This window comes from Gnatocerus cornutus, unplaced genomic scaffold (genome assembly GCF_029298725.1).
Source record: "Gnatocerus cornutus isolate USDA-ARS CGAHR unplaced genomic scaffold, icGnaCorn1.1 ctg00000033.1, whole genome shotgun sequence".
In the NCBI taxonomy this organism is placed as follows: Eukaryota; Metazoa; Arthropoda; class Insecta; order Coleoptera; family Tenebrionidae; genus Gnatocerus; species Gnatocerus cornutus.
Genome location: NW_028275382.1, coordinates 1,826,771 through 1,852,133, shown reverse-complemented (window position 1 = coordinate 1,852,133; position 25,363 = coordinate 1,826,771). Strand labels below are relative to the sequence as shown.

Here is a 25,363-nt window from a genome sequence, read left to right as displayed (position 1 = left end):
AAAATCGCCGAAGGGAATTAATCCTAACCATTGAGTATATTTGATTTTATAAAACAAAATAACATAAATTCCCTTCGGTCATGAGTGCTTCGCGCGAATTTAATTTGGGCACGTCTTTATTTGATAAAAAGGATTACAAACAATGTATTAGATTTTTTGGGTTTTTCGACTCAAAATCCAGCGTGTTCAAATGGACACGCTAGATATTCACCCGAATTTTAAAAATGTTTTCAAATGTTTTTTCATTTCCTCACAAGGTAATTTTGTTAATATAATAGCAATTTTTCGTAAAATTTCAACTTCTTCATATTCTGTCAGATTAAGTTCAATTTCTTCACCATTTACAGTTTCCGCAGCCAAATAGTGATTTTATGACTTAATTGGGGTACTCACTACACAAAAGGTCTAAACCATCGCATTAGCTTATTCTTAAATCTTGTTATTTATGACCGCCCTCGGTAAAATTGACCACCGGTTCATCGGCGTCTCAGGGTTGTTTAAAGATTTGGGGAAACGTGTAGTCTTGCTACCGAAACGCGCGTCAACAATGGATGATTGAGAAAATAAGACATTTTCAGCGTGCATTTTAAATTTTCAAACAATTTGGATATTCTGCCTGGTTGCTTTTTAGAAAGCGATGGACCATTTTAGACAGGATAAAAATACCAAGTTCTATTAAAGACAACCTGGTAAAAAATCAAAGTTTTCCAGAAATCTTCATAATGATGACAATGATGACGAAGAAACTGAAGAGAAAGAGGAAGAAAATTTGCCTTCAAATAAACCATGATTTAAAATGTGTCCATGTTTTCTTAACATTGTCCCTTCTCACTACCACCCTCAAGTAGTGACGACCCGGTGGTCAATTTTGCCGAGGCCGGTCATAAATAACAAGATTTAAGAATAAGCTAATGCGGTGGTTTAGACCTTTTGTGTAGTGAGTACCCCAATTAAGTCATAAAATCACTATTTGGCTGCGGAAACTATACTATACAACAGACAGTAGAGATACCATTTTCATTTAAATTGATTACTATATTGTTTTTCATTTATATATATTTTATTTTGTAAATAATTCAGGCGAAGCCCTCATGAGCGAAGCGATTGTGCGTAGGTCAAAGGCGTTATACAGAAAACTTGACTAACATATAAAAGAAAATTGGAGTACTTAATAGTTAAGGTTTATGGTTCTTTATTATGGTTCTCCAGTGGATTTTCATTCGTGTTTACTTTTTCTTTTTTTATCATAAAAGATAAATGATCAGATTCTCTAACAATAAAGGGTTTAGAAACATCTATTGTTCCTTTATTATTTCTGATATTCAAATCTTTCAAATTAGCCGTTGAGTAGAATTTTACAACTTCCACATTCATTGGCAATCTAATAAATCCTTCACCATCAAAATAAATGAAAAGCGCAGTAATAGCCTTTTGTCCTTCATGTTCTTTAATAAAACGAATTTTTCCTACAAAATGTAAAAAAGAATAATGTCCATAATTGGTTAAGGTATCATCTAGTTGCCCTTTATTAACAACATCATACTTATCAATTGCATTAGCTGTTTTAACTAATCTTCTATTACCAATATCAATATATCTTCTTGTAGCGGTTAGATTCAATGAATCTTTTGTAATCATATTACTGAGTTCAGGTTTAACAATTTTTAAAACGCTTTCTGAATCATCTTTTTTTATCATATTATCCATCTCTGGTTTAACAATTTTTAAAACGCTTTCTGAATCATCTTTTTTAATCATATTATCGTTGACTTTATCCACAACAGTATGCAAAGCGTCCATTTCATGGACTAGTGCTTCGCGCGCAGTATTCCACTTTATGGACGCTGACGTTAAATATTGTAAATTAACAACTTCGCCAGGATTTTCTGGTTGCTTTACATTAACTAATTTGTGTCCGGAAATATCATAATCACTATTTTCTGTTAGATTAAATCCTATACCAGGTGGCCCTCTTGTTGATTTACCTCCTTTTTTCCTATTTTTTCTAAGAACGTATTCAGGCGAAGCCTTCATGATCGGAGCGTATTCAGATGTCATTTATGGGCGTAAAATTCTTCCTATATTTCATTTCAGGAGTTTTAAAATCAACAGTTAAGCAATCAAAAGTTTCTTATCCAATCCCTTTTCTCTAAATATTAAACTTATATCATTACCATCACAGGAAGGAAATATAATTACATTGTAAACGAATTGATTTTGGTACTCTATACCAATCCTGCGTTATATAAATCATTGAAGCATTCATTTTTCTTCCGCGTATAGCTAAATCTATCAGTTTCTTTTGATCTTTTTCCGTTACGAAATCATCAACAACAATCAAATTTTGTTTATCTCTATCTAGTTCGTCTACATCGACAATGTATTCTATATCTGATGAAAAGTACGATTGTCCACGAATTTTTTCATCATCAAATACATTTTGTAATAATTGATAATACGGTTCTTCTAAATCTTTTGCATACAAATAAAAAAAAACAAAAAATAAATATTTTAAAAGATTGACAACAGTATTTGTTTTACCAGAACCACTTAGTCCTACAATTATTAATATAAAAGGCCATTTTGGGGCTAATTCATTAATGTTATAATATTTTTTTTCATCTGCTTTAATAAACTGAATAGGCAAAGAATCCATTTATTTATTTAACACAAATAATGCAAACCGTGGACACTTATCGCTAAACCGCGTTAGCGCAAAAGTTAAAGCACCGGTGCGAAATTCTCGCAAAGCGCTCATGACCGAAGGGAATTACAGCGAAACGTTTTTTTAAAATCAAATTCGGGCGAAGCCCTCATGAGCGAAGCGAATTTCAAAACGAATCAATAAATTCAAAACGTATCCAAAAATTCAAAAAAATTTTGAAGGGCCTTATGATTAGTAGCAGACAGGTTTCTATAAATAGTTGATGCAAATAATTCAAGATGGCGCTGGTGATTACTAACTTATATTGACAATATGCAACAGATAAAATAAAAACCTTCATAGCTCAATTTATAAAATGTCGTCTTCTTCTGGTGAACGTGTTACAAACTTTCTTCAAGAAATTCATCAATCTTCAGATAATAATGAAATTGATCTTCAAATTATGCGAATAAAACTAAGAATAAGTAAATTACAAGATAACAAAATAAAGTATCTGAAAAAACGTACAAGACAATTAATTGAAAAAATAAGATAAGCTGAACAACAAGTAGACAACATGTACAAAGACATACAATATTTAGAAAGTATTAAAGTCCAAAACAATTCAATAACCAACGAAGAGTCCCTGGCACAAGATTAAATTCTTCGTAAACTCCAAAAATAAAGTTGGTATGGATTGATAAAAAGGGGTGGAAGATTAAATTCTTTGTAAACCTAAAAAAACTTTTTGATCAGTCCAAGGTTCGAATCCATATCCGGGAATTAATTTTTTCACTAAATATAAATGACTAACACTGATAGTAAAATGTCCACAAAACCTGGCAAAGCGTCCCCAAAGGGGACTAGTGCTTCGCATGCTGAAATAATTGACGCTATTTTAAAAAATCGTAAAATAAAAAAAAACAAGATCCATTTAAAGCAATTTAAATATCATTTAACAAAGGAAGAAATTAAAAAACTACAGAAGCCTATAACTGACAAACTTGATAGTATTACTGAATTAGCTTCGCTCATTTGGACAAAAACAATGTTTTAGCAATCGAGGAAAATGTATCAAAGAACGGTCCGCAGGCTAAAGGCAAAACCGAAGGCGATGATGTAAGCGTCTCTGAAAAATTATTATCCTTACCGAAATCACCTTCTGTGCATACCGCAATAAGTTCAGCGAAGCCTCACGAAGAATCAAAGATTCTGAGTTTAGATCCGGATAAAGATTTAAATTTTGATGTTATTGAAAAAAAATTTAAATTTGAAAAACCTTCACATTTATTATCATTAGAAATCGAAATGCAAAAATTGATACAACTATACCCGAAATATCAATTAAATTAAAATCATTAAATGCACACATTACAAACGCAAAGAAATCACAAGAGCAAGAAAAAATTGATAATTTACAATATGTGTATTCACAGTTGAAAAAATATAAACGTGCTTTAGAGGATATTCGAAAAATTCCTTTCTACGAAAGACAGCAAACAGGAAGCAGTATTTTTTCAGATCCGAATGAAATGGTAGAACGTCTTGATCTATTAATTGCGTCAAAAAATGCTGGAAATGATTCAATTGAAGTATATAATGAATGCGTAGAAATACTTGATAAATTGTTTAAAATGAAACTTATAAAAAAGTCAGATCACAAAAAGATATTCACGACACTTGGCATGGTTTTTTAAACTGAATAAATGAGCCTAATACACATCAGATCTAAAGAAAATGATTTTGAAATAAGTTATTCTGAAAATCCTATTAATTTATCTGGATTAAAAGGTGAAATTGTTTTAAAAACAGCAAGTCTTTGGTATAGTTGGAATAACATTACTGAAGAGTATAAAAATAATAAAATAAAATACAGGTCGTCCCTAAAGGGACTAGTGCAGCGCATGTCTAAAGACCCTCGTGAGCATAAACAGAATGAAATTAGAAAAGACGGGGTTGAACAGGATTGGAAAATATTAAAATTACCAAACGGTCTGTACGATGAAAATGAATTAAATAATTATATTAAAGAATATTTTGGAACGTTTGAAACACCCCCGTTTTATTTTGATGTAAATTATGCAACTAATCGTTTTATGCTAATTATACGCGACATAGATTGTGAAATTGACTTTTCCCACGGAAAGATTTATGAGCTTTTAGGATTTGATAAAAAAATATATAAACAAGGAATAAACTATGCAACAAAAATTGGTAATATCACCAAAGATATTGATCAAATTTTGATTCACTGTTCCTTAATTTCATCTAGTTATCAAAACAATCTTAAAAGTGATGTTATATACGCTTTTACTCCAAATATTTCACCTAGATCTTTAATTTAATATTGAACCAACGCATCCAAAATATTTACCAATTAATCGTACGGATTATATATTTCATATTCGCATTTCTGTTACAAATCAGCTAAATCAATTGATAAATTTTAATGGAGAGTGCTTAAATTTTGTTCTAGATATTCAGTAATTGTCTTCGGCTTTGGGGACGTCTTACCTGATTCTTTCTTGTAGAATAAATGGTACTTGTCGTTCATAGAAAACAATTATTTCCGAAATAATATGGGTTTGGTCTTAAATATCACAGAGATATTAGAGGTGGAAATATTTTTCAATCTATAAAAAAATTTGCTATACCAGCATTAGGCTTCTTATATCGCAATATACTAAAACCTTTTTGGAAAAATAATAAAGAGGATATCATTCAAGGTGTAACTTCAGGGCTTAAAAATATAGCGTCTACATACGTAAAATCACCGCCGTTTTCTACATATAAAGAGGAAATTATAAATCCCATTCTAAACAAAATGAAAGAAAAATCATTGAATGAACATTTACTTTTACTTTTTCTAGGTATTTCTCTCTGGGAAAATAATTAAAATTACTGACAAATTCCTCTTCACGTGTATTTATTTCTTTTTCATTGATTTTATCAGCCTATAAATGCAATAACTCTATAAAATTTATAAATCAACTTATATTCTTCAATTCTTTCTGATATTTTTAATCTCTTATCTAATATTTCTATAACCCCTGCACCAAGAGATAAACAAACTAGTGGAGGAAGGGCTAACGAAGACAATCCCGATGCACTAAATAATAATTTACTAATAGATAATCCGATTCCAATTTTATAAAAATATATGTAACTTTTTCTGTATACATACAAGCGTTTTTGTAGATATTTTTCCATTTATAACATACAAATATTCTGAATCAAAGATTCATCATGAAGGCATAGCCGAATATTGAAATAGCTCATGAGTGGACTATGTCCACGAATTTTTTCTCATTGAAACTACACGGTATCTGTTTACAAGAATATAATATATCATAAAAATCTTTGCCTCTGTTTACATTAATTATTACGTATATACAGTAATGGCCTCATAAATGTTATGGTTTAGGTAAATGAAAAGGAAGAATTCTAAAAGTTTATTTCGTGTTGTTAAACAAAAGCTTATTTATTACTGACAGATCACTAATCCCTTGATTGGACCTTAACACTTTCCTCCCCCTTGAGTTTTGAAGGATGACTGGCGAGGCCAATGGAAAAATGATCTGCTCCTGCAGCTTGAAACGGCAATTCAAAAGTTTCCTTAAGAACTTGAAGCAATCTTTGCGAACTTTTCGCCGCTGCTGCTCTTGTTCGGGATCTCAGCTGATTCGCGTGCATTATAACTCTTCTGTCCAACTCTTCTATGAATACCATATACATGACATTACCAATTCGTTTGATTACGTTTGCAGGATACCACTTCCAAGAGTTATACTTATGAATTTTTGCCAAAACTGCTTCGTCAGGACTGTATTTTCTCGATTTGACTCCATTCTTCTTGTTGAAATATTTTTCTTTGTAAAGAGCTTCAATTTTCGGTTTCAACAAATCCAATGCAATCCGAATTTGTCGTCCTTGTAACAATTCCGCTGGTGATTTTCCATCAAAAGCATTTGGGTTTGGAGTCGAACGATAACTCAATAAAAAATTGTGAATTTGTTCATAAAGAGAACCATCTTCTTTACTTTTCTTGAGGGCTCTTTTGAAAGTATCCACGAATCTTTCAGCTTGTCCGTTAGATTGTGGATGATAAACAGGAATCGTCATGTGCCGAACACCACATTCTTCCATACATCTTAAAAAATGCACACTCTTGAACTGTGTCTCATTGTCTGATACAAGCGTTTCTGGAAATCCAAATCTTCCAAAACATTCTCGCAGAATATTTATCACGGAAGACGATGGAAAACTCTTACTTGAATAAACTTCGGGCCATTTTGAAAAAGCATCTACGATGATGAGAAAATAAAATCCATGTAGAGGACCAGCTACATCGATGTGTATTCTTTTTCAAGGACCGTTTGGTACAGACCATGGTGAAAGTGGGACTTTACAAGGAAGTTTCAGGGCTAATTGACAATTGTCACAATCTTTGACGAAATCTGCAATATCTTGATCGATATTTGGCCAATAAACATGACTTCTCGCCAGAGATTTCATTCGCTCTTTTCCCGGATGACCAGCATGTAAAGTTTTCAAAATTTTTTTCTTGAAAATTGCTGGAACAATAATCCTACTATTGAACAGTAAACACCCATCTACTACACTTAGAGAATTTCTTCTCGCATGTAATGACTTCAGCTCATCGTTTGCTATTTCTTTTAAATCCGGCCATTTAGAAGTCTTTGTGTACTCCACCGCCAGGTAGAAATTCGAGAGCGCACTGGAGAACTTCTTTTTGATCATGGTTCGGTTGGACTAATCTTGATAAGATATCTGCATATCCAAATCTATCTGTTTTGATATATTCGATATTAAAATCGTACATTTGTAGAATCAAAGCCCAACGTTGAAGTCGGTTAGCTGAGTAAACTGGTATTCCTTTCTTGGAACCAAAAATTGACAATAGCGGTTTATGATCTGTTTGTAAAACAAATCTTCTACCATAAACCATTTTATGAAATTTCTTCACGCCAAAAATTAAAGCTGCTGCTTCTTTTTCAATTTGACTATAATTCTGTTCTGCAGGTGTCAAGGACCGTGATGCATAAGCAATGGGTTTTAACTCGCCATCTTTGTACCGATGCATGATGCATGCTCCCATTCCAGCATTCGATGCGTCTGCTGCAAGAACTATTTCCAATTCTGGATTGTAGTGAGCAAGGATGAGATCAGATTGCAGAATTGTCTTGAACTTTTCGAATGATTTTTGACAATCTGGAGTCCAATTCCATTTAGCATTTTTCTTCAGCAGAATATCTATGGGCTTTCTTATTTCATGAATATCCTTGATAAATTTCCCGTAGAAATTAACTGCTCCCAGATATGAACGAAGTGTTGAAAGATTAGTCGGCGCTGGCATTTGAGAAATCGCTTGAGTTTTTGCAGGATCCGGGCGAACGCCAGATTTATCAATGATGTAGCCTAGATATTTGATTTCTCGAGCGTAGAATTTAAATTTTTCAATTTTCAAATTGAAACCAAACTCCTTAATACGACATAACACGTTTAGAAGATTTTTTTGATAATCTTCTTCAGCGTCTCCTCCAACAATGATATCGTCCAAGTAAACTGCAGTGTTTTTCAGTCCAGCGACCATTGTGTCCATAATTTGTTGAAAAATGCCCGGGGCGGTTTTTACACCGAAGGGAAGTCTGTGATACCGGAAAAGACCACGGTGAGTGTTGATCGTCAATAGTTTTTGAGAATCTTCATGAACCTCGACCTGGAGATAGGCATCTGAGAGATCAATAACGCTAAACATCGTGCAGTTACCCAGTTTTGAAATGATGTCTTCTGGAACTGGTAGCGGGTGATGATGTGATTCTAAAGCGTTGTTTAGACCAGTTGAATAGTCTCCACATATACGTATTGAACCATTAGCCTTCTTGACCACAACAATTGGTGCTGCCCAGTCCGAAAATTCCACTGGAGATATGATGCCAACTTTTTGTAGTCGATCTAACTCTTTATCAACGTCGCTAATAACTGAATACGCAAGCGGTCTCTTTTCTCGAAAAACTGGATTCGAATTTTCTTTGAGGTACAGTCTTGCTTGCGTTTTCGTGCAACGACCCAACGTTTCATTGAAGATCTCCGGAAAGGAACTTTGAATTTCTTTCTTCTGAACTTCGAAAGAATTTTGTTGTAGTTTCTTCTGATCTTCAACACCAATCCTCTCACAAAATGAAGAGAAAGGTCTGTCCCATAATTTGAACTTTGTAATTAAATCATTACCGAAAATATTAAGTTTCTTAATTTCGGAAATAAAAAGGGTGGTTTTGACAATGACGTTGTCAAATGTGATATTACACTGCAGTTCTCCCAATAAAAGCAATATTTCTTGTGAAGCATTTTGCGCAATGTGTTCTGTGGGAAGATATTTTGGTCTACCAATGTGTTCCCACATTTCTCTTGAGATGAGACTAATATCCGATGTAGAGTCGACTTGAAGTCTTGTTTTTACACCGTTGATCAAAATTCAAATGTACTTGCGATTATTGTGAATGAGACGTCTTATTTTGTGGAAAATCGTTTTTGTAGAAAACTTTGAACCTGCTGGCTTATTAGTTTTCTTGTAAGGACCACAAAAACCATCCTTGTGGCCAACTTTATTGCATTGCTTGCATTTATGGTTCTTGTAGGTACATTTTTGAGCGAAATGCATTGCACCACAAAACCAACATGGAGATTTAGGTTTTTTCTCTTCTTGGAGCTTCTTTTCCTATCTCCTCCTGTTAAGTGTGTAAACACTGTCTGTCATGTTGCCTTTTAAGCTGCAATTTCCAACTAATGCCGTATCTTTTCTTAAATTTAAATGCCGTTCACAGTCAGCCGTCAACTTTTGTAACGTAATAGTGCTGTCAGATTCGACTGTCGCTAAAAGTTTTGTCCGGATTTCTGCATCCTGTAATGATTGTAATCCACACACAAAGATTAGGACTTTAAACGCATCTGGAGTTATTGCACCTATCTTGAATTCTTCACAGGCCTTATTGACATTCGCCACATAGGAAAAAAAATCTTCCGTTGCTTTCTTTTCTAGACGCATACATTGATAGCGCGTATTGAAGAGTGACGTTTTCCTACCAAACATTTCTGTCAACTTCTTGACGGTTTCTTCAAAACCAATGTCTTGAGGCTTTTGCGGCAGAATAAAATGAAGATATTGTTGATGAGTTGGAGTGCTCAATTTTCTTAAAAGTAATCGAACTTTTGCTTCATCTGAGAGTATCCTCCCATCTTCCTTAAAAATACCTTCATGTTGCCTAAACCAGTAATCTAAAATATGTCCACTTTCTGGATCGTATGTGAATTCAGAAATGCTGTGAGCCAGAGCGTCCATTCGAAACTCCTCGTCGCTTCGCGATGCTGTTGATTGTAGTTGTTTGGTGAGTTCCAGCATAAAAGTTTCCTGTCTCTGAGTCATGGAATCCATATGCTGTTGAGTAAACTCGTGATGACTCTGCATAAACTCCAACAACCTGTCCATCAACTTTCTTTCAGCAGCCATTTTTTATCCTCGTCGCCAATTTGTTATGGTTTAGGTAAATGAAAAGGAAGAATTCTAAAAGTTTATTTCGTGTTGTTAAACAAAAGCTTATTTATTACTGACAGATCACTAATCACTTGATTGGACCTTAACAATAAAACAGACGAATTCATTAGACTAAATATAGAAATTTATATTTGTTTAAAGATAAAATGTATTATGAATTTGATGATATTTCGAATACATTAGTTAAATCTGATAAATTTGACTTGACAGTTTTTGGATTTAAATGTGGTCTTATCGATCAAATAATAAAACTAATTAATCGTTTGTGATCATTTTCATATGATTTTTTTAAAAATAAATGACTGACTCTGACTTAAGTTATTCAAGTGACTCAGATGATAATTCCTCTTATCTTAGTGTTAAAGAAAAAGAATGGAGAAAACTTGGCTTAATGACGGAAAATGATATGAGAAACAACAGTTATGAAATTGATGATTGGTTTTACCTTTCTGCTAATAAAGAATTATCTGAAGATTTTATTAGAGAATTTAGATCTAAAGTTGATTGGAAATGTGTATCATCGCATCAAAAATTATCTGAAGATTTTATAAAAGATTTTGCAGATAAAGTTGATTGGAGTGCAATATCACAATATCAAAAATTATCTCAAGACTTTATAAAATATAAAAAATTTTGCAGATAAAGTTGATTGGAGTGCAATATCACAATATCAAAAATTATCTCAAGACTTTATCAGAGGAAACAAACACAAACTTAATTTGTTCTTGGTATTATGCTATCAAGAATTATCACAAGATCTTATACAAGAATTGCAAAAAGATTTAGACGAACTTATTTCGAGCGAAGACAAACAACAAATATTTTCAGGTTTTATTACTTTAGGTAGACTTTATAATTTAAAGAGATATGAAAAAATATTTAATCAAAAAGTTAGTCATAATAACATGATAGAAATTAAATTTAATTATCCAATGAAAGAAGAAGTTATTTTTAAATTTAAAAATTGTTTCAAAGATCCTGTCAGATATTGAAAACCAGGCCAAAACCGTATTCATTTTCGTTCTGAAGTAGCCCAACAGGGTAAAAAGACGAATTTCAAGTGTTTTTGAAAGAGAAATTTGTTTGGACCAAGCTGTATTCTTGTTTGAAAAACGATGTATTTTCCTTGAAATGTTGACTTTTTTAAAAAATGGTGAGTTCGAAAAACCGAGCAAATTCTTTAAAAATTTTAACTTTTTTAAAGGTACCTTGAAAACCAGACTAAAATCATTAAAAATGTGTTGTGTTCTGAGGGGGCCTACTAGTACAAAATTCAAAACAGGGTAAAATCTTTGAAAACAAGGTAAAATTCCTAATTTTAAATGTTTTTAAAAGAGACATTTGTTTGTACGAAACCGTATTTACGTTTGATAAAACAGGATATATTTCTTAAAATTTTGACTTTTTTAAAAAAGGGTACGTTTGGAAAAACCGGTCAAATTCTTTAAAAAATGTTAATTTTTAAAGTCGGAAACCAACAATTTGGGCTAAGAAGAAGAGTTTTGAAACATTAGACATCGTTGTTAGTCCACCAAAAGAAATCTCCAAATCTTTAAAAAGTGAGGTTAATTTGGACTCACGGTGATCTGCTGTCACCATCACAAATATCCAATTTCAATTGTACAGTTGCGGCGGATGAAAAGTAAGACATCGACATTTAACCCTGTATTTGAAAATTTAAAAAATTAAAATGTGTAAATTAGGTTTTAATCAAGAATCACCATGTCACTGTCAACTGAAAATAAACCAGAGTTGTCCCAAACATCATTAAAATGCCTCAACTCACAGAATTGCAAAAAACTCTGATTCATGCTCGTTTGATAGATGGAGTCGCCATAAGAACTATTGCAAATGAAGTTGGTGTCAACAAGAATACGATTATACGTGCAAAACGTAAGTTTCGAGAGACGGGAACCATTCGAAGAAGGCAACGAACTGGTTGAAGAAAAATATCAAACAATGACGAAGACTTGGCATTAGTAAATTTCCTTCACGAAAACCCCTTTTCAACTGCAGTCCGAGCCCAGGCTCAACAAGGGCAGCTCGCGAAAAGATTAGACAATCTGAGCTGAGAAATAGGGCAGCTGCCAATAAAATTTTCTTAAGCGACGTCAATAAAGAAGAAAAGCTTCGTTTTTGTCGGGAGTTTATTAACAGTGGTAAGTTAACCACCGATTCCGAGCGGGTAAATCAGTGGCCGGGCTATCACAGATTTTTACGGTGTTACTAACGGTTTTGACAATTTTTTTGACTACCTTCTTATTAGGTTCCGATACTACCAACGCCTCCACTTCCGTTTCCTGAGCCAACTTCGGGAGTAGGTCATGTGTCCTAGTCATACGGAAGCTATTGGAGACCGGCTACCGGAGTGTTACAGCCCGGTCTCCCAGTTCCTCCTCTACTTTTTCATAAGAGGTGTGTCCCCAATATGGGTCACACCCTATGTGTCGTTCTTTGCTATGACAGGTGGAAAGTCTATTGTCGTCATTCTCAAGTCTCGCGCCTGTTCGGATTGCCATGTTAATGTGTCATTTCCCCGCTACGTTTTCCTTGTATCGTTGTGTCTTCCCCTGCTATCCTTCGAGCTTCCTCGATGGCTAGGGCTAGCCTAAAAGCTGGACACGCTGTGCTAACTGCATTATGTCCTTTTGTCTTGCACGCATACCACTCAGGCTCATTTTTGCATTCCTTAGCGCTGTGTCCTTGGTTTGTGCATTTTCAACATCTGTCTCTATAATATTCTTTGTTTGTGCATTCCTTTGACAGATGTCCATATTGTTGGCGTCTGTAACACTTTGTAGGGCTAATCATTTCCTCTAAAATGCAGTCACTCCATCCTACCCTCAGCCTCTTTCGCTTTACGAGGCGGTTTGCCAGCGTTATTGGGAGTGTAAGGAATGCCATCCTTCTCCCTTTCCTTTGTCTACCATCAGATATCTTTCCCTGGACGCATTCTCTGCCAGCTTGCTCAGCAACTCCAGGTGATCGTACAGTCTACATTCTTGACCAATAATGTTTTCGTTTTTTGAATCTGTTCGATTTTCAATTTCAAGAGTTTTTTTACCGCTTTGGCGAAGATTTCTCGGTTTTGGCTAGTTCCTGCCACATTAATTTTAATATTTCCCTTTCTAGTCTTTTCTACTCTTCGTATTTGGATACCCAGCTTTTCGACGTCTACAGCTTTTTTGAGTTTCTGCATCGCGGATTCACAGCAATTGTTTTCATCCTTGTTTATTTTTATTTCTACACTTTCGCTTATTTGGTTCTTTTTGTTTCTCTGCTGTTTATCGTCAGTTTCCAGAGGTTGCAATTTCTGCTTGGTGGTGTATATGCTCACCTTCGTCCTTGTTCCATGAAATAATACTTCTACCAGTTTTCTAAAGCTCAAAAGCTCCATTCTCTTGATGTATAACTGGAAAACGTGGAAACTAACAGTGGTCATGTACTTCAAAATCTCGGCATCGTTGTTGTATCCATCCGCCCCGAAGGACCAGCAGCTTCTAGAATATAACCAGACGTTTTTACCAACATCATTGGTTTTATCAAATGCTTTTTCTTCTGGCCCGAGTAAAAAATCTATTGTGTAGAAAAGTATGTCGGTTTTTCGATGAAAATGTATGTCCCATCTAAAATTAATTGTGTTATTCTCTAAGCAAAAACAGTGCACTGTAGCTTTCAGTGCACTGACTGATTTTGTAATAATCTAGTCGTTATTTAAAACTAGACAGGACCAAACGTCAAATATTCATTTTGATTGTTTTATTTATCACAGCAGCAAGTATGGATAACAGAAATCAAATTGTCCCTATCATTCTGTACCTTCTTTTGGATGAAGATGACAGAAGGTAGGACTAGACTGAAAGTTCTAGCAGACCTATTTACGTTTTTTTTTTGTTGGGCTGACCTTTTTGTATTGTAGAAATCATATGAGAATTAAACGACGACGTCTTCGTGACCAGATGAATTCAGGAACAATTTGAGGCTATCTAAAGAGCTAACGCAAAATTTAGTCCAGTGGTTAAATCCTCATTTTCCGGAACGCCTGAGATCTACTGGGTTACCACTTCATTTGCGAGTTCTAGCTACTTTGCACTTTCTGGCTAAAGGTTCTTACTAACAGGCAGTAGGTAACTCTGTTTGGATTTCAGTTAGTCAGTCATCAATAAGTAGATCAGTTAACGAAATTTGTCGTTTGATTGTCGAAGTGCTAATGCCTGACTGGATAAAATTTCCTACAGAAGTCGCAGAAAAGGCGGAAGTCAAACAAAAATTTTACGAGAAGAACGGTTTTAGGGGTGTTTTGAGATGCATTGACGGGTCGTATGTTGCAATAGTTACCCCACGGGTTACTGACGAGGATCACCCCCCACATGTTTACATTAATAGAAACGGCTTTCACAGCATTAATGTAATGGTGATAGGCGATTCTACTGGTCGCATTTTAGCATGTGATGCACGATTTCCTGGCTTTTTACCCCTTTTGCGGTAGCTGCAAATGACACTCCAGAAGCCCGCTTTAATGAATTTTTAAGATCCACAAGAAACGTGATTGAAAGAATTTTTGGAATATTAAAAGGCCGTTGGCGAGCTTTGCTACAGCACAGGGTTTTGCATTATAGTCCTCCCAATGCAGCATATATTATCTATGCTGCCTGGCATTCTGCACAACATTCCATTTGGGGAAAACTTCCACTTGACGAAAACGATATTGCTTATGATGATAATAATGATGTTGACCATGAAATCTACAATGGCGGAAACGACCAACATTTATTGCATTTAGGAAGAATGTGTAGAGCTAATTATATAAGAAGAAATTTGTAAAAAAAAACTATGTATTTTTGAACCTATAAAAACTATAATTATAACAATGAGTTGTCAAGTTCAAACAAAGGATTTTCGTATTTGTATTTAGAGCTACGTCAAATCAGAATTTTTCCACTTCCAATCTCCATTGTTTTTCTTTTAGTTCTAGCTCCTTGCATTGGATAGTACGGTCTTTGTATTCATTTAATAATTCTTCTTCAATTGACTTTATACTTCGATTTTCCAATTTTTTGTTTGGTTTGATCACTTTGTCTAAATTAGGTTTCTTTTTGTTTTTGGGGGGCTCTAAGGCCGATGTTCTGTTATTATTTATGTTATCATTTCTGCACTCCTCATCAAAAATTGCTAGTGTTTCGTTAATTTCAGATTGCAAATTATACTCTTTCATCACTGCAGCTAGGACGTGGTGTGGATAAATCTGACGTACTAGCTTGGGTATGTAACTGCAAACCTGCAACGACAGGTACTTTTGGGGAACCTGTCACCACAACTTTTCCCCAAGCGGCAAGGCCCCTATCTTCTAAGGGCGTCAAATAGATTTCTTGCTCTTCACCACCCCCTGTTCGTATTCTACTTTCTGCAATTTTCCTGTATTTCGCACGTACCGTGTTTTTCCAGTCATTGAAGCGCTACGAATTTCATGTATTAGATATGTAAAAATTGTATAGAATTAAACTATGTGTTTTTTACCTTTGAACATTCTTTGGGAGATAATACTGGACCAGTATCAAACGCATTTAATTTATGTTTCCCAGCATCTGGTTAAATAATACGGGGAAACCGTCGGATTTAACTTATTCGTTCGGAATATCTCATCGCATTCCATTAACCTCAAATACTCCTCATACTGCTGAGAAGTAGTATTTGACGATCTCTTTCGTTTTTTCGAGTCCATTTTTGATTTAAAACGACCACGACCACACGTCGGTATTCCGTTTGTCAAGCAAAAACTTTTAAACGTCATTGCGATCAAAGCCTACTCCACAAAGTTGGAGCACTGTAATTGAAACAATTACAGAAGTATTTAGAGAATATGAATTTCATGCATCTCTGTAAATATTTTTTATAATGCTCTGTAAGCTACATACTGTAACAATTTACAGACTATAGTAGAATTTTAGAGAATAACACTATAAATCTTACTGCATCATAACTATGAAACTCGAACAAAAATTGTAAAACTTTATGACTTAAGTTTAGTCAAAGCTTGGCCAGGAATAAACCCACTGCTTTTTGCAAAGAAGACTTACATATATTAAGAACATATTCAAAAATTTTCTTCGTAAACCCGGTCTAAAGCTGATAATCTTCATGAGACAATTTGTCAAAATCTACGCGTTTTTGTTCACCAATTGCCGATTCTTTTAACAGTTGGTCACTTCAGTGGCTGTCATAATGCTGTGGGTTTTATGGACTAAAAATTAAAATTTCCAACTCGCTGTTCTTCAGGAGTTTGCCATCTAAATCGATTGCCTGGCGGTATTCTAATTTCTCTTTGTCGCCAAACCTGGTAACTGCCTTGCTGAGAGACGCGATGGCGCGATTTTTCGTGGCAGATAAAGCAACACGATTCTATGGATTTGTCAAAATTAACACTTGGTTATGGCACAGCAAGGACGAGGACATTCGACGAATTCTATTTCACAAACCTCAAAATCATCTTCAGTGGAAGAGTCTGAACTTTGATTTGGTCCTACAACTCCATTAAATCACAATTCTACACTTTGGAGAATTATAGTTACGTAAAATTGCCTTGACTCGGCTAGATTTTCAATCCAATCAGCTTTTGCCAATTCTATTCTGGAATCAGAAAACTGAGAAGAACTTGCAGCTAATTGTATAGGAGTATTTAGCACTATTTATGCAAACGTCTCAGCGTACTATATTAAAGCAACTATTACTACCATTTTTAATAGGCCGCTTATACTCTATCTCGAGTTATACCTAAACTTCTCTCTTGGGAAGCGAAAACTTCCAAAATATGAAATTGTTAAAAAGAAGCAATGACAGCTTTTTGTATATATACAGGGGTTGTCCGGAAAGTCGCACACCACCGTGACACTGTATCAACGGACAATGCCATAGATTGCCATAGAAACAATTGCCCAAAGTATGCAATATGAGTCAGGATTTTGAACATTGATGACTGCTCGTTTGTTTTGAATAAAATTTGGCATTTTAACAAAAGTGGAATAACCAAATTTAATGGGATCATATTGGTTAATATTAACTTTTAAACCTAATATTTCCAATAATGCCCATCCGGAATCTTTTTCAGCAAATTCTTCAAGTTTATTTATAATTTTGTTAACAACATTTGTTTGATACCATTTTTTTAAATTAGTTGATTTGTCAATTAATTCGTTTTTTGTTGGAAACGATTTCATATCAATGTCATCATTTTGCGGCTTAATAAAATTCGCTGAAAATATGACATTTACTTTTAAAAGATGTTTTGTTAATTCTTTTTTAACTCTTATAGAGAAACATTTAAAACCCTTATTTAAAAAAATTAAAGCATCTTTACATCCATGATTTAATATAAACCCTGTCTGAATTCTGCTGTTAAAAGATGAATCAACATCTTCCCATGAAATAGCACAATCTCTTATATTAGATGGCTATGGTAAACCTTTTCCACGTTTAACATTAAACTGCTTTTTCATGTGTTTCAATTTAAAACGATAACATTTGAGATGAGCTAAACTTGCTTCTAAAGAACTTGGTTGTTCTAATGGATTGTTTTGAAAGATTTTGTTTAAGATTGCTTTTTTAACTATTCTGATTGTGGTGTTAATATGAGTAATCATACGTTGAGTCTCATTCACATTGTTAACTTTACTAATGTACTGTCGTATAAGTCGTAATGATCGCTTGCACAGAGAAGTCACAGTTTCCATGTTTTTTGATGTTTTTATAGCACCATACATTCACATACAACCACAAAAACACAGTTTTGTCAAAGCAAAATTCTTGCATCTATAAGTACTAGAGAAATCAACAAGTTTCAACTTGTAAACCAAGGACACTAGCAATTTGAGACATGTCACTTGTTGATTGTTAGCAAATTGTTCATATTTCAAATAGTGCTGAATTCGAAATTTTTAATTGCGCTTGCGTATGAATGAAAGAATATTTATATAAATCTACAAAATGTAGTCTTAAAATCAGATTGATTATAATTTATAACTTCATCTTTTAAAAGAAAATGTCTGCAATTATTAAAGAATTAAACGATAATTTGAGAGTTGACGAATTTGTAAGTTTGCGCTCACTGCAACTACATAAACCATATAAAGTGTTGAATTTTAGTTTTGCTGATACGTGCTATGGCGAAAAGGTGTGTGTAAAGTGTCCTGGCTTCAAAACGATTCTTCCTCATCGTTTTACAAATAGATTGAAGAAAAACAACAATTTTGAAACTTTAAACGAAGAAATTAAATTTGGAAAAGAAAAATTTTTGATCAGCGGAGGAACGGTGTATTTATCCACGGACATAGAATTTGTAGAAAAAGACAATTATGCCCAAATTCCTAAACAAGAAGTTTTATGACCATGAGAAGACGCTTGTTATAAAAAGTTATCAGATAAAAATTGAACGACATATTCAATCTTTGATTCATTTTAAACAACAAATTGAATTGTTTCAACTACAAAGAAAAATGTATCGATTACAATTAATTGAAAATGTTATTTCAAAATAATAAAATAAAATATGGTATATATCAATCAAAATTTTTTCTGTTATCCTTGTTTTATTTTATGATGGTTTTAATATGTAAAAATTTGAAAAAAAAAGACAAAACTTGAAGAATTTGGAACAATAAAAATCAAATGAATTTCAACATATTGCAATCTTACAAAATTTAATAGAATAAGTTTAATTAAATGAAATATTCAACGCAGTAAATTGTAGATTTTTTTTGTTTATATATAATTTGTATTAGCTTTAATGAAATAACTGGAATGTAAAAAAATTACCAACCAATATTAGTACAAGCATGTTTGTTAAATTTGTGGTCTAGTCTATTCAAATGTTTTTAATAAAAAATAAAATAAAACAATAAAACATATTATAATTATTTATTAGAGTAGCTTATAATTGTTTCGATATATGGTTGATGACGTCTTTACACTTATCAATTTGATTATTTAGGTTTAATGCCTCGTTTGTAAGTTTTCTTCGTTTTTCTTGAGTTCCTGGAGGGCCCTCTCTATACCCTCCAGATGGTAAAGGTGCTTTTGCTTCTCTACTATCAATCGTTTTCGACAACCTCGCAGGGTGGATGTTGTAGAGTTTTCTTCTTCTTCTTCTTCCGTGGAGTCCTGTGATGAACAAGGTGACTCCTCGTTCAACACATTTTCTTCTAACAAACGTAAATTTTTTCCCCTGGATGGCGTTGGTTTTGGCGATTTTTTCGCATTTAATTTCCTCATCGGAGGTGGCACTGAAGGTACTTGTCCCGCCGTCTTTAAAAAACTATCCAGAGACTCACAACCCTGAAAATTGAACGAAAAGAATTAAAAATTTAAAAATTTTAAATAACCGAAAGTAAGATTGTTAGAGAATTATTTATAATACTCACAGAGAGCAATTCTCCTTCTTCTACCTGGAGAACTTCTAAATCCACTCCACCTGCTTCCTGAAAGCCAAATAAATCATGTTATTTGTAATGTACTAAAAAATTATAATAGTTATTAACAGTCGCGTGTGGTAACTTACATTTTACAGCGCGAAATCAGTTTGAAGCACGACGGCGTAGCCGGAGTGCTTTAATGATTGAGCGCTCTAAAATGGTTAACGCACAAGAGTTGTATTAAACTTTTTGGCCGAAAAATTGTAATTTAAATAATTGGATTTTTCAAAATTTATGGGAACTGTCACATCTGACATTTGTAAATTTCATCATCTGTCAATTTTGTAGTTGGTGCACAAAAAGTACACAAGATGGCGCTGTATAAAAACGTTTTAATATTACTTTAAAAATAGAAATACTGTCTTAATTGAGATAATAATTTAGGTAGATTCCACTTTGGTGATCAATCTTCACTATGGTAAAGTGATTTTAATTTATAAACGCATGTGAAGAGCAGACGATTTGGGCAATTTTAACAGCACGGCGTGTGTAAACGTCCAGGGCGCTTGTAAATCTAGTGTTTCTGAAGATGGCAATTGAATGTTAATTTGACGTTTACAATAATTCATGAGGCCAAAAAATTTATTTACCTGCAGCAAAACATTTCGAAGAATTTTAACAGATTTTTCGTCTTCTTCTTCTGAACAGCTTATGACTGAAATCTAAAAAAAAATAGTATTCAAAATAAAATAAATAAATATTGAAATAATTTAACTTACAGCAGGCGATTTTTTCAGGCTTAAATTGAATTTTTTCGCGGGAGTCTTCATTGTTAACTTTGTCAACTGAATGATTTGCAATACAGAAGAGTTCATTTGGAAGAATTTTAACAGATTTTTCGTCTTCTTCTTCTGAACAGCTTATGACTGAAATCTAAAAAAAAATAGTATTCAAAATAAAATAAATAAATATTGAAATAATTTAACTCACAGCAGGCGATTTTTTCAGGCTTAAATTGAATTTTTTCGCGGGAGTCTTCATTGTTAACTTTGTCAACTGAATGATTTGCAATACAGAAGAGTTCATTTTTATAATAAAGAAAATTGTTGATTCTACAAAAGTGCCCCACTATAGATACGTATGCAGGAGGTAGAAAGTTCATTGATCATTCGGAAAAATCTGCTGAGCTTGCACATTTTGAAGGACAAGTCAATGCTCGAGAGAATTAGACATATATCAGCTTATTACATCAATGTTAAAGACAGGTCATTGTCGCAGGAACTTGTCAATGCATTTTGTAAGTGCAAGCTTGCATTTTTCATGACTGGGGTCATTGAAACAAGAAGCGTGCATGGGTTTGGGATATACATCTCCAATAAGACATTCAAAAGTCTAAGTCCGAGCTGGTGTGGGAAAGCTGTAACCAATGAAACGCAATCTCACAATAGCAACATCAGCAACGGTAAGTGTACTAAGTAGGGATTGGTTGAAAAATAGTGTGTGGAGATAAACAAGGCGTAAAACGTATTTTGTGAAGTAGGCGGTGATAAAGGACTTTAATATAAATCAAATTGTAACACTTTAGAGCAACAGAAATCAAGAAATCTTGAAGCAACATGAGCGACGGTAAGACATTGCTCTTCTGTTTTTAATTATATACAATAATTTTTTTCAGAATTAGTGCAATGCCCGTACGTGAAAGACCACTGGGTCAAGCCAACGAGAATGGCGATCCACAAGTTCAAGTGGAGTCGCCGATTTCAACCTGGACTAACTGCATGGGCGCAACCACCCACATCAGCATCTTACCAACCCCAGCAGAATTCTGCAAGCAGTGGTGGAGTAGGAACAGCAGCAGCAGCAACACCTTTAAATAATATTAAAAAAGAAGAATTGTGGGATGATGATGATGATGGTGATGATTATCTGGGATATCGGCCAGTGTTAAACAGCGACATTATAAGACAGGTCCCACCTTGTCTATCAAGGAGGGAGCGAAAAGAATTCCGCTGACAGGAGCGGTTGCGGATGAGTGCATATTCGTGATATCCTGTAAGTAAAGACTTTTGGAGTAAAACAAAAATATTAATTTTAATGCACTTACAGGGATGATCGAAAAATGGTGCAGTCACTCCCCTCCCCCGCATTACTACGTAATTTAACTTTGTAGCAAACACAATAAAAATTATTGAATATATATTTAGTTTTTTTTTTAAATAGGGGTAGTTTCTCGAGATAAAGCAAATCTTTGAAAATTTACGAAAGAGAAAAGTACTTTTTTACATTTAAACAGGGGTAGTAGAAAAAAATAATCTAAAAAAAAAAATATTTTTAATTTTTAAAATTTTTTATTTTTTTTTTATTTTCAAAATTTTCTAAATTTTTTGGAATGGATAAAGAAAAGAGTTTTGAGTTCCATACAATATAAATATATGCAGGTTCCGGCAACACTTGTGTCCACCCCTAAAATCGTCTTTAATTTTAAAGATAAAATTTTGAAAATTTGCATACGCTCAAAATTTTCAAAATTTTCTAAATTTTCTAAATTTTTTGGAATGGATAAAGAAAAGAGTTTTGAGTTCCATACAATATAAATATATGCAGGTTCCGGCAACACTTGTGTCCACCCCTAAAATCGTCTTTAATTTTAAAGATAAAATTTTGAAAATTTGCATACGCTCATAGTTGACAAAGTTTTAGAAGCTGAAGCAAAAATTTGTTTTTTAACATTGATAGTTTTGGCGTCGCGACGCCTCAAAAATGTAATTTTTAGTTAATTGTGAGGGTTTGTGATATCAATCCCTAATTTAATTTTTTTTCAATATAAATGTGTTAAAAATATCTCAGTTATTATTTTAGATTCAATGCAAATTGTCTTCAAAATTTGAGGATAAAATGCTGTTTTATCAAGTTAGTTTCCAATTTCATTACGTCAAAGTTGGGAACTACGTTTACACCCATCTGTCAACATCTTGTGTCACAAATGACATCTATCCTTTGGCTCGCTTTAGATTGTAACAAAAGTCTTACTAGGTGAAATTGTCGCTTTGTCGATGTTAATTAACGATTTCTGGTGTCCATAAAGTGCAACATGCCCGTGTTAATCAAAATTAACCTTTATAAGAGTGAATGAAGTGACTTGTGAAATTTTGGTGTAAACGTAGTTTGCCGATGCGCTGCCATCATTTTGAAAACTAACTTGATAAAACAACGTTTTTTTCGCAAATTTGAAACACAATTTGCATTTGATTCAAAATAAAAACTCAGGTATTTGTATTACAGTCGTGTTGAAAAAAAAATTGAATTTGCGAATATTTCCGCAAAAACTCAAAAATCGCTAAAAATTATACTTCTTAGCCGTCGCGACGCCAACCAAACCGTGATAAAAAACAAATTGTTGCGTCAGCTTCTAGAGCTTTGTCAACTATGAGGGTATGCAAATTTTCAAAATTGTAACTTTAAAATTAAAGACGATTTTGGGGGTGGACACAAGTGTTGCCGGACCCTGTATACAGGTGTCCCGAAAGTGACGCACCACCGTGAAACTGTATCATCGGACAATGCCATAGATCACCGGAAAAATGTTAAAAAAAATCCATGTCTTCAATTTTTCGAGATACGATGGGTTGAAGAGGCAAAGTTTGATGCGAAAATTAACGATTTCTGTGCAATAATTTTACGTTCAAATAAATTTGTTACCCAAAGAACATTTTGCGCAAAGGCATGGTGCAAAAAAAACCCGGAAAAATCTTGTAAGTAATGCCTACAAACTGTTAAGAAAATTTTTGAATTAACAGTCTCGATCAGTGTGGCATCGTTCACGTGAAACCATAGTTACAATACTCGTTCATGAGTCGACCTGACTAACGCCAACAATACAACAGCAACGTTACTATGGCTTTGACTACTGGAAATTTAAATTATAGGGGGGTACACTTCTGCAATGTTGCCATTTTCCTAATTTTCTTTTACTCCCCCTGCGAAAACAGAGAGTCTGGAATTTTTTTTAACATTTTTTTGGTACTCTGGAGGACCACCCAATTACCCCCTTTTAAGGTGGTGCGTCACTTTTGGGACACCTGTATACAATATTCAAAAAAAAAAAAAAAGTGTGTCAGGTTCGGAATCTGAACAAACCGACTAGCGCAATTTATTAACGACTGACCACGATGTATTTTGCCAGTTTTTGGTCGGGCGGAAATGGACTTTACTCCACATAAATGTTAATCTTAAACATATTATTTTCTATGTGATTGTATGGGCGCTATATTGAGAAAGATTTTCTCTTTATTTTGATCGCTTTTAATGACACAAAATCGCAACCCCTATGTGTACTAATTGCATTTTTTGACAAACCAGTCACAAAAAAAAATTTTTGACATTACAGCGACTTTTAAAATCGTCCACTAATCATTCACACAAAATTTCAGATTTCTACCTTCAACAATAATTTAGGGGTAGTTTTTTAAAATTGTCATGTTGCATATCAAATAACGCAGAATTAAATGTGCATTAAGAAAATATATAACATGTCATAGTTTTTTCAATTCGTTTGGATTTTATTCAAGATTTAACAAAATTTTTTTCGATTTTTGGGGTGGTCGAATAAAATCAAAATTTTCTTTCAACATTTTGATGGTACTTTTTAAGGCGCATCTTTTTTGTCATAGATTCAAATTGTGTCAGAAGTATCGTTTCCGAGATATTGCTCTTCAAACTTCAAAAATTCAAAATTTTATTTTGCTGTAACTTGACGCGATATGACTAAAACCCAATTCTTTTTCCATAAATCAATTATACTTCACAAAACGCTAATTTTTTATTAGTTGCGCAAATCTCGTCAGACTCTTCGTTTTCGAGTTATGAACAAACAGTAAATAACACATTTCATCCTGTAACTTGATACATTATAAACCAAATTTCAGTTACTTTCTATGACTCGATAGTATTTTTTAAGGTGCATCTTTTTTATTATATGTACCAATGGACCCAGAATAACTGTTTCGAAGATATTTGCAATGAAACTTCAAGCTTTCATAAAATTGGATAAATGTAATTTGAAACGATAAGTATCAAATAACATTGCACTGAAAGTTGAAAAAATACAAAATAAAATGAGATTCAACTGCAATGAGTCATCGACGTAAAACCTATGCTGGTTTCACTCCACAAGGTCGTAGAGTGAAACCGGCACTACCTTACTACAGCCAATGAATGATGTACACTCTTCCGTTACTCGGGTGGTACTGCCCGTTTCCCGCGTCCCGTCAGCAGTACCCCTTCCATTTCGGGCGCTCGTATGTTAGGGGTTCCGTTTGGGTTTGTCACACTTAATCTAAAGTCAGGGTCCTTATTGTTTAATAACACAGACATTGTTTTTTGCCAGAGCTGCAATGTTGCCAGCTTTTTGGGACTGGAGTTCCACCTGAGACCTGTCCCGTTTTAGGGCGGAAGCACTTAAGGGTCCCGCACCGTAAAGCGCAGAAGACCGCTTGACAATGCAAAACGAAAATCCAAATTGCGGTCACATCTAATGAGTTGGAATGGCGAACGAAATATGAATAAATTGCTGAGACACTTTTGTTTTAGATTACGAAGCCGGTTTTTGAAAAAAGTTAATTTTTTTTATAAAAAATAAAACGTTTAAATTCTAAAATCGATTTTCAGAAGAAGTTATAAGCCGTACCGTTTCAAAAAAGTGCCAAGGTTGAAGCAACTTTTATTTTACTTTATGGTACTGTA

General features: G+C 33.9%; 2 protein-coding genes across 2 annotated transcripts; both read right to left on the bottom strand.

The window, feature by feature from the left end:
• Positions 1–1,124: 1,124 nt before the first annotated feature.
• LOC148166059 (uncharacterized) lies at positions 1,125–5,198 on the bottom strand. Its single transcript, XM_088049467.1, is given in 4 exon segments — positions 1,125–1,193; positions 1,195–1,764; positions 1,840–2,021; positions 5,126–5,198. Coding segments are annotated over 4 exon segments (894 nt in total).
• A 14,004-nt stretch (positions 5,199–19,202) lies between these two features.
• On the bottom strand, positions 19,203–21,659 carry LOC148166058 (uncharacterized). Its single transcript, XM_088049466.1, has 5 exons — positions 21,597–21,659; positions 20,459–20,554; positions 20,272–20,343; positions 19,631–19,687; positions 19,203–19,544 (listed from the first exon to the last, which is right to left on the bottom strand). The coding sequence occupies exons 1-5, from the start codon at positions 21,657–21,659 to the stop codon at positions 19,203–19,205; spliced, it is 630 nt and encodes a 209-aa protein (XP_087905592.1).
• Positions 21,660–25,363: the final 3,704 nt, after the last annotated feature.